The sequence below is a fragment of the Centropristis striata genome, chromosome 2, assembly GCF_030273125.1.
Source record: "Centropristis striata isolate RG_2023a ecotype Rhode Island chromosome 2, C.striata_1.0, whole genome shotgun sequence".
NCBI lineage: Eukaryota > Metazoa > Chordata > Actinopteri > Perciformes > Serranidae > Centropristis > Centropristis striata.
Window position 1 is genome coordinate 38455596 of NC_081518.1, and position 16493 is coordinate 38472088.

Genomic DNA, 16493 nt, shown 5'->3' on the forward strand with positions numbered 1-16493 from the left:
ATCTTGACGATAATAACTGCGTTAATCATTATTTAATTTGATGTCATTACTATTAATAAATAAATACTATTAAATAAAATGCAAGTCGTGAAAACAGTATATCACCAAACCGCTTGTTTAAAAGTAGTGTGACAAGAACTTACAGTCCCTGGACAAGACCGACTCAAGAATTACTTTGAACGCACCATTAAAAGCAGAAAGTTCTTCTGCTTTTAATGGTGCGTTCAAAGTAATTCTTGAGTGATCAAAATTGAATTTGGTGTTTGTATGAATCCTGTAGCAAACATTGACGCCGTCCTGTCATAAGCACCAGAGCACGTATGTGGAATAAGGAAGTATGGGAGAAATATATATTTCCATAGTTATATCTTCTATATCTATGAAAATTGTCTGACTGATCTGATAGTGGCAACATGCAGTAGTAGGATGTGGCTGTTTTTCTCAATAGGTAAGCATTAAATAGTAAAGGTTGCAATGTATTTCCATTTTTGATAACTGTAAACCTATGCACTGCAGTGGAAACCATTAGCTAAATCCCACCCCCAGCTTACTTTCACCTTATTTCTTCAGAATTAGTAAACAATGCATGGAAAATCCCTGTAAGGTTTCATGTCTCTACAAAATATAAAAAAATATAAAACAGAAATATAATTAAAACAAGAAATAGTCATCTCCCATGTTGTGAAAGTAAAAAAACAAAACACTCATACTTAATAGATTGTTACAATTTTTTTTATTTCTATGGTTCCCCACAGAGACAGACCTTTATGAAAAATCAGTGCCAAATTCCGATAACCTTCATTATGACAATCATCAGTGGTTCCTTCCATCATTAACCAATTTCCCTTCACATAGACTTTGACATTTTAATACCCACATACACAAACATGACCCTTTCTAACCTTCATATGATCAGTGGGCATTTAAAAGTCGCCCCATTCGTCACATTTACTTGCAGAAAATCAGCTCATCCGTTCCTGATTGATGTTCTACACTTTCACTGTACTATCTTTACATGTGGCTTCACTTGTTTCTTTACTGCTCATCTGACTATATTTGAGGTATTCCAAGGCAAGAGTCTAGCTTGTTCTTTGTCTTGATCAGAACTCCTCCTCTGCGTTTGGACAGCGGCATTGTTTGAGCAGGGTCAGGCGAGCCAGCACCTCGGACACCGAAAGCTCTCCGTGGACTTTGTTGTCCCGAGTGCGCACATTGACGCCGTTAGTCATCTTCTCCTTCTCTCCGACCACTGCCAAGACACAAGAAGACACAACAGCTTGTAACGGGCCAATTCACACAATACAGCACACAGCTACCCTAACACATTCTCTGCTTTGTGCCGCCGAATTCAACAACTTTGGGTGGTTAGTCAGCTTGAAGGTCCATTTGCTTTACAGTCAACAAATTAAGAATGTTTATTTTTTGACTCAGTATTTTAGCACACTGATTACAAATCACACATTTGTTCTGTTTATCATTTTTTAAAACATTTAATTTTAAAAGTCTGCAGTGTTCCTGACGGGACAATAATTTCACTTTGATTAACAATAAAAGCTGACAACTAAAAACAACTCTTTCTTGTACATAGGGCAGTACATTTTCTCACCAAGAATGAAGTTATATTGGGCCAACTGAGCGTTGCGGATTTTCTTGTTTAGAAGACAGCTGGAGTCGATGTCCGCATCTGCCATGAAACCAGCATCTGTAAACTGCTTACACAACTGAAAGGCGGAAAAAACATTTATGGTTCAGCAATCTAAATGCCACAGAAAATGATTGTCTGTATTCCTGTGATTGTACTTAAACATGGTCAAGATGGGGAGGTTGAAGACATTAGACATACCCTTTTAGCGTAATCCTCACAGGAGGGGTTGACAGGCACGAACATCACCGGACGTGGAGAGAGCCACAGAGGCCTGTTGGATGGACAGACACACTGTGATGAAACAATCTTGAGTGATTTACTGTTGTAGCACGTTTGTATTCATAGCTACTCAAAGTGATTTTACACTACAGGTCAGCATTCACCCATTAACACACACATTCATACACCAATGGCCAAGGTTATGCTATAACAATACAGTTAAGTAATAATAAGTTAAGGGGATATTTTGCCACTGAAACATTATAATGACATCTGATTTATCAACTGAAAGATCACTGAACTTATGACACAGTTAAGAGCAGTGGGCCATATCAGCCAATGTGAATTATCGTTAATCTCTTAATACATCCAAGATTTTTTAAAACTGTTCAGTTCAGTTCAGCTTTTATTTCGAACATGTGCGAGTAACACAAAGTAAACACAAAAACAAATACATCCAATGAGAATAATCAAAAAAAATAAAAAAAATAGCAATAGTCAAAACAAAAGCTGTAATGTGAACGCAACATGTCCGAAAAGGAGTAGGATGAAGCATATGCTTATTTAAACCTACCCCTTCTCCACTACTCAATTAACACTTTTTTTTCTCCCCTAAACATACATATTTAAATAATACATATTTACAAAAAAAATATTTTTTTTTGGGAAAATAAATAGATTACATAAACAAATACATGAATAATTTATCATTTATGAAAACACCCAGTTGTTAAAGCCCTTCTTCCTCCCTGTACCTTGTGAAAAGCATGTGTTTGTATCGCTTTTTAAAAAAACTGTAGTTCTCAGTGAGCAAGTAGAAAACACCTCACCATTTCCCTGCATAGTTCTCGGTCAATATGGCAATCATCCTCTCCACTGAGCCCAAAATAGCACGGTGAATGATGACTGGTCGGGCTTTGTCATCCCCATCTTTCCTGTAAGACATTACATCAGAGACAATATTTAGGTGTTACTGTGAAATGTGTCAGTATGAATGTCAATTAGGCAACATCTTTTTAAACAATAAAACCAAAGTCACTCTCCCTGTATCCACCCACTGACTCTAAATTGCAACTTAAGTTTCAAAATCTGCCTCTAGTGTTCCTTCCACTGGTCTACACAACATTTCCCTTTTCCTTTCCATTCGTAATCCTGGGCTGATTGGACTAATACACAGCTGTCAACACTTCCAGGAATTGCATTCTCATGCTGAGTATACAAATTGCAAGCAACTCCTAACCTCGTAAACCCGTTCGTGGACCACAGTGTGCAAGCTGAGACGTCTTATTCAGGAGAGGATTACATTATAACACTTGGTGCAGTAGAGCACAAAGCCTCAGCAGCGTGTCAATTTTTTGATTGACTCACCCCACAAAAGTCAGGTTGAAGCGGATGGGCAGCTGGAAGTCCAGCTGAATGGTTGCACACTGGTGGTATCGTCCAATTGCATCTTTGATCTTAATGTCAATCTGCAAATGCACAGACAGAATCACAAGATTTTAAAAACCTCAGAGAATTATAATAGTGTCGTCTCTGGCTGGTAATATCAAATGTTCTGACCTTAGGTCCATAAAAAGCTCCATCTCCAGGGTTAAGTTTCCATGGCTCCCCAAATTCATTCAGGCTGTTCTCCAGTTGCTGTCAGACAAGAGGCATACATTAACATATAATTAAGAAACATAAGAAATTACTTTGAAGCAGTCAAAGTCACACTGCAGTGCAAAGTTAAGTACAGAACATGCAGTTTTGGCTTTGTACTGCTCAACATGCTTCTACATTGACATTTGGGTTGATTCTCTTCATATGTGATTTAAACCTGCACAACATTTCTGATAAAAATCAAGTAAACCAAGTAAGTATGTCTCTTATTAACAAAATACCTACAGAAATTCAAGGAACTGACAAGGTTGTGTGAGCCACAGCTCTGTGAGTACTCCAGATTTAGCCAGCTGACCTTCTACACATAAACAGAACTTGTATAACTATATAAATTTTTCTTTGACCAATTTTGTTCGTAATGTAGCCAACAGGGTGGAACTTTAAGAGTGTGACAAACCAATAACATCATAAAACATGATTAAAAAAGAAAAAGGAAAAAAAAGGCGTGGGTGAAAGTTTATGCTCACACACTTTCTTCCTAAAACATTATATCACTTACTGAAAATGGTCTCAGTTGAATTGTAGGACTTTTTTCCTTTTGGGTAGGCAAGAAACTACTCACTACCGAGTGGAAAATTACTTGAGGAATATATATATATATATATATATATATATATATATATAGCCTATAACATAAATAAAGAATATTTTGAGAGTTTTATAATATTATGGCTTACAGTATTTGTAGAAATTAATTGATTACTTTGCACGGGGACATGGTAAAATTGTGCACATGTACCAACAGCACGGTCATTGAAGTAAAAAAGAATCATTTTTAACGTGCAATATTCTGTTTTTATGCCACCTGTTAGAAATATTGGAAATATTTTAAAGTAAATATGAGGAAGTAATTAATGGGGGACAGAAATACAACATTACAGTTTACCTTCTCCGCCTGGTTCCACACAGCGATGTCACCCAGATACTTCTCTGGACGGGTGGAGAGGTGAAGCTGGAAGGAGAATCCGAAAACATGGTAAACACAGCGGAGGAAGTCGAGGCAGCCCTTCATCTCGGTCTCGATCTGTAAAAAAAAAAAAAAAGATTCAGATTTCAGGAAATGACTCATAATAAGTTGGTACTTGTTTTTCTAAACTGTTGTTTTTCTAAAATTGTCCCACTTGTGCAACAACATGAAAACACTGAGAACTACTGATGTGGTCACCTGATCCATTGTGCAGAAAATGTGAGCGTCATCCTGCTGGAAACGCCGCACTCTGGTGAGCCCGGTGAGTGTTCCTGACAGCTCATTTCTGTGGAGGACCCCGAAATCTGCCAGCCTCAGAGGAAGCTCCCTCCACGAGCGAGGCCTGTGGCTGAACATCAGACTGCAGGACAGCGTGACAACAGGAGATCAAATTACTCTGACACGCTTTAATCACTGTGTGTCCTGTTTGATTTACAGCATTTGGGAAGCACTTCACTCTCTGTGCGATCTAAATTTACCAGTGCCCGGGGCAGTTCATGGGCTTGAGTGCAAAGATGTCATCCTCCACAGGGAAGGAGAACATGTTTTCGCTGTAGTGTTGCCAGTGGCCAGATGTCTCCCATAGTTTGCTGTTGAAGATGTTGGGTGAGGCTACTTCCTGAAAACCTCTTCTCCAGTACTCCTCCTGGAAAAAAACAAAAACAGCAAAACGACATAAACAAGCTGAAGCTGCCAGTGGGACTGCACAGGTACTTTATAGAGCGGTGCTGAATCATGACTTCTGGCACGAATCTACAGTGGAAATGAGATCCTGTGGGTTTTATTTATCGGTTTGTTTTCCTCAAGCAAAACATTTTAATGTCCATGTACACAAACAGTAGAAGACTGGTGTTACTGGAAAGATTTCAACTGTGAATATGTAACAAGAAGGAGCTTAAAATATCATGCATGCTCAGTGAGCGTAACCTGAATAAAAACAGTTCAGCGGAAGAGAGATACAAAACTGGAACATGATGCAGTGACGGTTGTCTCTTATCCATTGCAGTTAGTGATATGTTGAAGAAGGAAATGCATAGCATGCTGGTTTTTTTTGACTCAGTGATAACAGACTCAAGTGACGTGATAATGATCTTGCACCATTTCTGTGTAATGTATGTCAGGTTTCTTTGGCTTGGTCCGGTGTGTTGGCGTGTGCTGTGAAAATCTTCAAGATGTCGACATATCTCTGAAAAATATGCCAGAGACAACTTCCTGTGCAGTCTCACTAAAGTTTGCTCAACTTTGGACAAGACTGCAGTCTAATCTTACCTGAGATTTTAAATACCAAATGTGGAAGTATGGTGGGCTTTCAAACACCAGCAGTTTGTTCTTTAATTAGAAAAGAAAACTTTCAAATCATCATTCCATGGGGCCAGTTGGATAAACGACATCTCCGTTGAGTGCTCATTAGTACCACAATCTGAAAATCTTGATGTTTTTGTCACTTCTGACCTTATGATGTTCAGTTTGCAACATATTCAGTGCTTCAGGCCAGAAACACACTTTTCGCACATCTATTTCATGAGACAGGTTTGAGGAAAAAATATATTTGCGATTGTTTTGGTGCTGGACCTTCATCAGTGAAATGATTTTTATAAGCAAATGCCATCTTAAAATAGGGAGTGGCTGTAAATCTGCAACCAATTAGTCATTTTATTTCTCACATGCCAAAGGAAGGCATAAATACCAAACATCAATTTACAACCTCAACACTGAAAAACATGATGAAAAACCAAATAAATATATACACTCATTCTAAACTTAATGCATTCTGTTGGTATTTACGTTTACAGAGCATCCCAATTTTAGTAGAATTGAGCTTGCGCTTTATGCTGAAATATTTTCAATTGATTGTTTGATTGATGAAGTGTTTGATGAAGTGTTTGTGAGATCTTCTTTCATCAATTCTGAAAGTTTCTCTTCATTTATTGATGATAATGTTTTTACTTGCCACTTGTACAAATGTATCCATACAATGTAAAGGAAATATTTGGCACTGAATAAGCATTTATTTTATAGGAATCTACAAATTAATATAAAGCTTTTTGTGCACTTTTACGCTTGTGACTATACACAATATTTCACTTTCCCTGCTCCATATATCATATTGATGATTGCCAAATAGTAAACTGATGTATGGCCTTTATGCCTTCCTATGGGGAATGTGGGGAATATAATTACAGCCCAATGAAGATCCTGCACCAGAACTTTGCAAATAAATACATTTTTTGCAAGTTAGACAGTGTGCAGGAGTTTACTTGCAACATCTTACGTTTTTGACTGAAACCCTTTGAAATGCTCAGGCCATAATGTGAACTTCATACAGCAGTCTGGGCTGGCCTGAGCAGAATCTGAAGTGACTGAGCTGAACTAAAATATTCAGGCCACTATAACAGTCACAGCTTATCTTTGAGCTCCTTGGTGATTGCATGCTCTGCAAAAATTAAGGGTTAGTGGTTTGCATGTCAATGAGCTGGCAATCACTACAGGCACCCTGGAAATGTTTAGCACAGACTGAAACTCGTGCACTCAGGTTAAGAGAGGTTTGAAGTGTTTGTGTTTCAACATTTCTGAAGTGCTTGTTTTTTATAAAAACACAATTACCTCGATAAATATATTGAAGCTCAGTTTGTTCTGGGAATTTGGTCTCACATAAATTGTTGCTGTATGCAAGTATTTTTTTTAAGCCAAAGGCTCATTATGATAAAGACATTTTTCAGGTTGACTAAAAAATCTTGCTTGCTATGTTGACAAAAGATATTCTGTACCAATTAGAAAAAAAATTATATAATGAACAAATTGCCTCCCTAATATTTAAATTACATTTTCCACTGTTAACATGTGACATTCTGTATAATGGCATACAATTTTACAAAATCAAATAGCCTGAAATAAGCAATGGTGATCAAAGTCTCCACATTAAATATCTCCATTTTCATCTCTTGAGCTGTATTCTGTATTCTTATATTATACTTATTTTGTTCTTATATATTCTTATATTCTGTATATTGTACTCTTATTCTTCTGTATTCTTATTCATTTTGGCCGTCGTTTGCATGACTTATGCAAATTAATATTAATATACTGACTTTCAGATTAAGTGAAGAATTGACATTAAAGAAAGAGACTCATCTGAAAACTGTTCTAGCTTAGAATAAAACTAAAAAAAGGCTATTTGATATAACTTTTAGCAAGTATATTGTAAATAAAAGCGGCACAGAAAAGCATTTGTCCACCACTCTTACCCTGATGAACTCTGTGAGTGTATTGTAGATGTAGGCTCCTCGTGGTAAGAAGAAACAACTGCCAGGGCTGAGATCATGGAAGAAGAACAGCTCCTGATCCTATGAAGCAGACAGAGAAGACTTTTTAATGACTTCACAAATCCTTGTTATCTGCAGGTACAACCAGCAGGAGACTCCTGCACAGTGGGGAGTTTTCCAATCATCACACAGCAGACCATCTGTACTTCGATGCCCTCAGAGTGGAGGAAAGATATAGAGAGGAAGGTTTGGTGTGTCCTTGTAGCTGCACAGCACGAACAACTGTTTGTAAATCTCATATCATTTCCCCCTTAAAAAATAAAATATACTGTAACAACAGTGTCAGCAGGTCCTGTGGTCTCTGTGAGCACCTTGTGATGGTGAAGAGTATTAATTTTTATTAAACAACCCCTACTTTACCTCTGTCTTTTCATCCTTTTGAACTACAGCAGTGAACAACTGAAGACACAAACCACATCTTAACCAAAATTTACAGGATAAATACAGAGTGAATACTACAATCATGATAGTGCCGTCAATTTCGGTATAATTTCAAAAAGGGAGGTTTTCGCAACAAAATGTTCCATTTCAACAAACACTCCCAATCATAGACTGTAAAAGTAAATTGAAGTGTGGGATGAGTTTGGCACAGGAGGGTTGTTTCATAAACGTTCTAAAAAGAGGAGCTTAAACTGCAATCTCACAGTGCAGCAGTAAAGAGGAACCTTCTGATAAAAGATTCATTGTAACACTGGTTAAACCTGAGATGAAGCTATGCCTTCAAATTAACCTGAGCAGGACCAGGCTAGTCTCCATGTTAGCTAAGGTCTGACATATCTATCTTCTTTTTGAAACAGATTTTTTTTTTTAAATGAGCCTTAGTTATATAAATAACCCTGGTTTTAACAGTAATCTCACTTTTTTAAATAGTGATGCACAGACTCGATACCGACTTATGCTAAATATATCGTCTTTGTACCGATTTTAACCGAATATATTACAAAAGATCCCATTCTGTTTCATTTACATTTCAGACATTGTCCCAATTTTTCTGTAATCATCTTCAGTTCTATGTTTATATGCTATATAAGATGGAGTAGACTCAAACTTGAGTCCTTCTTCCTCCTGAGGCCTCCTTTCCACAAGGAATTCTGAACCAACTGCAACTCTGACCTTCTCTGCGCACCAAAGTTGCATTAATGAACACAAAGTTCATTGCAACTGCCAGAGAAAGCTCCACCTCAACAACAAGGACAACCAGCAACTTAATTTGCAAGACGGCAAATTATTGAACTCAACTTCCTTCTTGTTATTTTGAACTGTGAGATCCACACAAGTGTTGCTCAGGTTCATCCCTACATATTTGGTATCCTTATGGGAGTGATAGCATTTATGATAACGCCCTTTTATTAACATATTTGACGCCCTGTGCAAGGTCCACATTTATTCATAAAAGAGCCATCCTTAATTCCCAACATTTTTGGTGACCCGGCAGTTGGTATCTGTAACTAGATACCCCAACATATTTGACGCCCCATTGTGAGGCCCAACACACCAATGAACGCAGCATCGGGAGCAATTTGGGGTTCAGTATCTTGCTCAAGGATACTTCGACATGTAGGCTGCCATGGTCGGGGATGAGCCACAGCCGCCCTTTACTAATGAATTACTTTTATTTCATAATCCTCCGTCGCTGCGTATTTCTGTAATATGCCTATTTCGCTATCCCCGGCGATCCTCTTTTTGGCCGTATTGCGCCCTTCGGTGTCATAAACTCTGGAGGCGAGCCATCTGAATCAGTTATATATTAGGGCGTGGTATTTATATGGCGCTTGTTTCGACCCGCCACGTTTATCAACAGCTGATCATTCTTACGATGCGATTGGTGAGATACGATCGTTTGATAAATCACACATGAACCCTGTCGTCAGACAAAATATACGATCAGATCTGCGCTGGTTTGTACGCTCATTTGATAAATGAGGGCCATTGTCTTTTTCAGTTTCTGTGGATTTTGGAACCACTGGGTGATTTTGGAAGAACTTAAACTCCCTGAAATGGTGACAGTGTGATTATGTTTAATGCAGACCCATTTTATTTATACATCATCATTGAAGGTCCCTGAATGGAGAACTCAAGGCCATCTTTGAACTCGACTCAGACTCAACCTTGATGAGTCCAGTCATCATTACTCAGGTATTGATGACTCTCCTCAGGCTCTTTGTTGACTCGGACTTAGACTGAAACATTGGGTACTAGAGAATTGGTGACTCTACAACAACACTGCTATATACACATTATATATTGGAATTTGAATTCCAACCTGTTTCTACATTTAAACTTTTTGGTGCACATTTTGTCGTTTTTATAATAAATAATAATTCAGTAAATTTTTACATATGAATTTAGTGCCCAAGTTTTGGTAGCGGGACTGAAGAAGTCAGATTGATGCATCGGTATTATGAGATCGGGAGATCTTTTTTATATTCATAACTAGTGCTTTTATTTCTCTGTGCACATCTAAAAACTGGGGAGGTATAACATTGATCAATTATATTAAGTCAATATGTCAGAGGCTGGTTGGTGCTAGTGACTCGGTTTTATCTCAGTGCTATTAGGTAATAAAATTGGAAGCAAATAGAGGTTTTCATAAGGCCTTACGCAAATCACAAGAGTCAGCATTGGGATCACGCCACAGAGCACCATCTTTAAAACAACATGTCACTTTTGTCACCTCCCTCCAACTGGCTCCCACAGCAATATCTTGACTCTCGGGTTTATTATGGAGCAGTGTTGTTATCAGTGCTGTTTGAGGTGCTGCCGTCTGTGTCTCCCATGCTGGGGAACCAGCTGGGGTGCTCAGATGACTCAGTGGTCTCAAATGGGCCAGTATGAAGAGACACAGCGCCCTCTGCTGGTGGAAAACACAACATGTGTTTTATGTTCAAAAAGAGCAAGAAAATTTGATTACCGGGGGATATTGTAAGGGAAAAATGTCTCTCTCTGGGTCATGTTGTATTTGTTTGTATACTGTTGCATGTATATACAGTTTCCCTGGAAACGGCGATCCAGGTTCGTTTCAAGGCTTCACCACATCTATAAAACCACAAACATAGACTCTCAAGGAAAAACTTGTACAACGACCTCAAAGCAGATGAGTCAGCCAGCATGTTATACAATTATGAATCAAAATTCACTTTGTAATGGGTTTCAGGCTCCAGTTTTAGGCCTTAGCCAGTTGGGTGGGCTTGAACATGGCTGCCTACAGTGACTCACTTTGCCGATCTTACGATGGTCTCGATTCTTGGCCTCCTCCTGAAAACGTTCCCACTCCTTCAGCATCTTCGAGTCTGGGAAAGAAATCCCATAGATCCTCTGTAGAGTCTCCATGTCGGAGCGGCCCTCCCAGTAGGTTGAAGAGTTCTAAAGGCAGAGGTAGAAAAGCGTGAAAGGAACTTTAGCACAAGATTAAAGCTTTTAGAGAAACTATCAACTGGGAATTCTACTCTGGCAGAAATAAAATTTGCAGAGGACAGCATCAACTGGGATTTGACTGGGGCTTGCAGACTTTGAGAACATTGAAAGAGTAAACATATGATCCTTTGTGTATTTTCCACTTACCTTGTAGATTTTCATGGCCTTGATCTTGCCTGTGTGTCTGACATGGGGACCTCTGCACAAGTCAATCAAGGGCCCACATCTAACCAGGGTTAACACATTTATTTTAACAAAGACCCAAAGACAACTTACACATCTTCTGAAAAGAAAAAGTTAGTATTTATTTTTCTTTCTCTTAATCAACGTACCTGTAGACTGTAGTAGTGGGGGTGTTGACTTTTTCATTGAGAATGCGGCACTTGAATTTGTTGTACTGAAACAAACAACGCCTCGAGTTAGTCAGAAGTCATTCTGGGCAGAAGGAATCATCTACACAAACACAACAAACACCGGTAACGTTTTTTTGTCTTGATTTAACCCATAAGAACCCAGACCCAGTTATCCTTAAAGGATGTGTTCTATAAGTTGACCACATAAAACACATTTCTGATGTTTAAAAAAAAAAAAAAAATGCTACCCCTAAATGCCAAAGATCTGTGATGTGACATATGAACGTTACATTGGCCGTTTATGGTATTTCTTATTTTAAAATTAAAATAAAAAATAGGCAAATTGGTGTCTCTGTAAGCAGAAAATTTGTCTTTTTCTTTTGCATCTCCATAACATATATATCAAAATTGTGACTTTAATTTGTTCAGTTCCCTATTAACGATTTAGAATTGTTAAATGGGTTTAAACCAGCCAAGTAACAAAAAATAAGCTTTTTAAAATTTCTATTCCCAGTCACAGCTACATTTTGGAGAAGTCACTTCCTGTTAAAGTCACATGACCACCACACCAGGGTGTTGAGTATACGTCACTTAGGGATTTAATGACTTAATGTGAAGCATAAAGCTGAATATGGGAGATTCTAGAAGATTTAAAGTGTTTGTTACATGGGTGTCACCATGGGTTCTTATGGGTTAAAGAGTCTGGTTCATGTAACAGTCGTGGCACAGGACAATAGCCCATCACATATTTACACTTTTGAAGTAGACGATAAACATAGTGAAATCATAATTCACATAAGCAGAGGATCTCAGCAGATGGGAGTGCTCCCTCTCTTGGTCTCTCACCTTAAACATGTTCAGCAGTGTCTCCTTGCTGATCTCAAGTCTTTCAAAGGGTTGTTTTTCCTTCACCACAGCCTTACACAAACTCTCCAGGTCCCCAAACTCATTGCTAGACACTCCCCTGGAAACAGCAAACATGTTCAGCTCATTACAAGCGCTGCTCTGTCAAGTTCCACCGCATTTCTGTAATGACCTGTTAGCGTTTGACATGATGATCCTGCGTTTCAACTTGGCACATTTGAAAGGAAAAGCCAATTTCTTTTCTGCAATAACCACTTTTTTTGACCAAACAAAACACCATCAATGACTGAAAAAACAAGAAGTGAAATACATGATAAAGACTGGTATGTGACTGACACTGTTCTGACAGCCTTGCACCTTCATCGTGTGTATATAATTACTGTCCTTTAACTTGAAAAACTGGTTTGTATCACTTTTTTTTTAGACCATGGTATCTTAAGTCTATCTTTTGTTATTCCAGAACACTTAACATAAACAAGAACAATTGTCCAGAGCTGAGAAAATACTGATAGTAAAAATATTTGCTCACTTCTGTCCATCCAGGAACATGTCATAGTAGAAACCATTCTCAATGGGGGGTCCATAGCACAAACAACCTCCGTAATAGTTCTCCATTGCCTCCCCCAGGATGTGAGCACTGGAGTGCCAATAGACCTAGAACATGAGATGATGATGTATATAGTATATATTATAATGAATCTGGTAAATTCAACGATTTAACAATGCAAATGTAGATTTTGCTATACAACAAAACATATAATACATATAACAAAATACATATGCCTAGTGCCAAAAGAAGGAAATCTCACATATGTTAACCCATTGACGCCTGAAACGATTTTAAAATAAGCCCCTAAAACCTGAAGTTTTTCTGGAAATTCAACAGAAGTGTCAACGCTTCTACTAAATAATAGATTTTTACAGCCTCTGTAGCAGATAAAAATGAAATTCAAAAAGTATTTGAGAGCTTATACAAATACCACAAAACGACAAATCCGCTTTCCAGGCTTCAATGGGTTAAACTGTTGTTTATAATCAGTTTAAACGCCCAATGCACTCACAGCCTGAGCATCTTCATTGTCAAAGCGCAAGATCTCAAGAGAGCAGTCCTGCTCGAGGGCTCTGTCCAGGTCCCAAAGTTCCCCGTTCACCCGAGAAATCACAGCGTTATCTGCCAGGCCCTGGCTGAAAGATCAAGTGCAATTTTCCTCAGAAACACTGTGTCGAAGACATCGAGAGATTTCAATCATAATAATAGAAAAAGAAAGACTGAGAACAGTGTTGGGGAAGTATTGAGAGCAGTATTAGCAGCCTTTAGTTGATGAGACTGTGGATCTGGCCAGCTGTTGTAGTACCAACCTGATATCACAAGCCAGCTGGTATGGTGTGGTGACCCATGCTTTGCCTTCAACCTTCCGTCCGTCTGGCAGCTGCACAGTAATGGGCTTGCTGTTTGCAGCTTTCTTTGCCAACAGGGCATCGCTCTCCCTCTTCAGCTCCTCATAGAGGCTGAGGCGCTCGGCAACGTATCCAGGCAATGTCCTCTGCTACAGAGGAAAATATAAAAACAATCAAAGTTAAGAAAGTGCTTTACTTTGGTAAATGCATTTAGGAAAAATTAAAGCACATCCAGAGCTGTGCGTGTTGTTTGGTCATATGAGCCATCAGAGTATTGATATTTCACCAAAGCTGGCCCTACATATTAAATGATATAAGCAAAAGGTTGTTTTAATGATCATAAGACAAAAATGAAATAAAAGTCTAAAAACTTCTTGAACAAAAACTGACATAATTTTGAGTAAGTAGTTTATTGTCCCCTATGACAAAAATACCCCAGGATTAGAAGTGCGCCCCAAGAAATAATAACGGCGGAATGTACTTTAAGCCTAGGTAGATGAAAGGTTACTGTAATAACACTCAATTAAAGAAAAAAGAAAGATAAATACATACATTCTATTATGGTTCCTGCTAAAATGTTAACATTATACATGCTCTTTTCTTGGAAACTGTGCTCCTTTCTGTCTTTGTTGTTTCATCACTGTACCGAATGTTTTTTACAAAATTATATGAATTGGTTGTACGATTTATACAATATTTGTGCTTAGACTTATATTTACATTGTACAAGTTGGTTCAAAACCATGTGAAGCAGCAAAATGTTACAATGAGGGGAGCCGCTCAAACCAAATCATACTAAGGGCCCCCAAAAGTTTCAGACCGACTCTGTATATAACTTCTCATGTTTTATGAAAGCCAGGGACTATGGTGAAGGGAGTATTACACGTTGTGTCCCTGTGTTGATACAATGGGTGAATAGGATAATATCAAAGTCCTGTGATTCTTTAATAAATTACCTCTTTCAAAACTCCATTTCCCTGTCCCTTATCCTGCTTCTTCTCCTTCTTGTTCCTGTCAGCTGGTTTAGTATCCGGGGTTGCCACCTGTCCACAAACAGAGAGCGTGTGTATGTTTTAGGCTTACAACAGGCTTTTATCACTATATACTCTATGTCAGAGTCACATCATCAGTCTATTATTAATGCCAGTGAACATGCTTAGTATTCCACACACACACACACACACACACACACACACACACACACACACACACACACACACACACACACACACACACACACACACACACACACACACACACACACAGCTATTTCTGGAGATGTTGTCATTTGGCTGCTTTGGCTTCTCTGGACAGAGGCCCACTACTCCCCTTATCACGTTACACATTAAAATTAGGTAATATGTTCTGTCCTAGTCTTTATTACTACCTTTTTATCAGGTCGGTTGTTTGTCTGCTGCTCTTTGCTGGTGTTTTTCTCCGGTGCTTTACCACACTTCCCTCCTTGTTGTTTCTTGCCCTGCGCCTCCTCCAGCTGCACCTCCGCCTGCAGACCCCGGCGGAGGTGCAGCAGCCGGTAATTGAGCTTCTCGTTCTCGGCCCGCAGGCTCTCCAGCTCCGGGGTAACACCCGCAGCAACGACGGCATTCACACCTCGGCTTAATCCGTCCCGGAGAGTGGAGATTTCGTTTGAGAGGAGCCGGATTTGCTCCTCCTGGGCGGTCAAACGTGCGGCCAAGCACTCCGCCATCTTTAAACGACCCCACAATGACAGATAACTTCCGGTTGGGGTTTTTGGAAATAAAAGCAAGCAAGCGACCACAACAAATCCACATGATTTTTTAAAATACACATTTAGAATACATTCGATAACCATAAATATGCATATTGCTCGTGTTTTGAGTTTCAGAGATTCCGTTTTTTTCTGTGGACGATTTGAAAAATATATTATATTATATTATATTATATTATATTATATTATATTATATTATGTGTTTGGGGCTCTTATGATTCATGTTCTTTTTTTTATTTTTAAATATATATCGTCGCACTATTAAAATAATCGCCTAAATCATCTCATGACGCTGGCCACCTATGGTAAAATCGCCTACATCCTCAGTTAATCAGATCATGTGATTTTACCCCTCTAAGATAATGGTCTATGTCAAGTGTGTGACTTAAGCGGATTTATTATGCCTAAGTCAAAATAAAATGTGACTTATAAAACTTTTTGAACATGGCTTTGTGACTTAAACAAGATATGGTAACACTTTATTTTGAATGTGTCTACATAAGAGTGACATGAGCGTGTCATAAACATGACATGGGATGTGTCATGAACATTAATGACACTTTGAAGTAACATTAATGCTCATGATACTTGTCATGTCATGTTTCTGACAGGCTTGTGTGACTCTTATGTAGACACCTTCAAAATAAAGTGTTACCATATCTTGCTTAAGTCATAAAGGCACGTTCAAAAAATTGCATTTCAGTCATTTATTTCTCTTTAGATACATAATTCACACAGTGTTATTACTGTGCCAATAACCATCCTTTGGTACATCCTTTTTGAGTGAAATGATCAATAGATGTCATATGTTACACTTTTGGTGAAGTTTTTTGTGTTTCCTGCAAAACTTGAAAAAATTAGTTAGGCGATTATTTAAACAGGGTGACGATATTTCAAATATA

The 16493-nt window shown here is 38.4% G+C and overlaps 1 protein-coding gene across 1 annotated transcript; it reads right to left on the minus strand.

Annotated features, from left to right (window-relative positions):
- Positions 1-720: 720 nt before the first annotated feature.
- On the minus strand, positions 721-15549 carry tars3 (threonyl-tRNA synthetase 3). Its single transcript, XM_059359323.1, has 19 exons — positions 15229-15549; positions 14798-14884; positions 13804-13991; positions 13506-13629; positions 12974-13098; positions 12427-12544; positions 11560-11624; positions 11375-11453; positions 11030-11176; positions 7736-7834; positions 4970-5136; positions 4689-4851; positions 4410-4547; positions 3425-3502; positions 3233-3333; positions 2695-2799; positions 1844-1916; positions 1607-1721; positions 721-1249 (listed from the first exon to the last, which is right to left on the minus strand). The coding sequence occupies exons 1-19, from the start codon at positions 15547-15549 to the stop codon at positions 1101-1103; spliced, it is 2442 nt and encodes an 813-aa protein (XP_059215306.1). The 3' UTR covers positions 721-1100.
- Between the last annotated feature and the right edge of the window lie 944 nt (positions 15550-16493).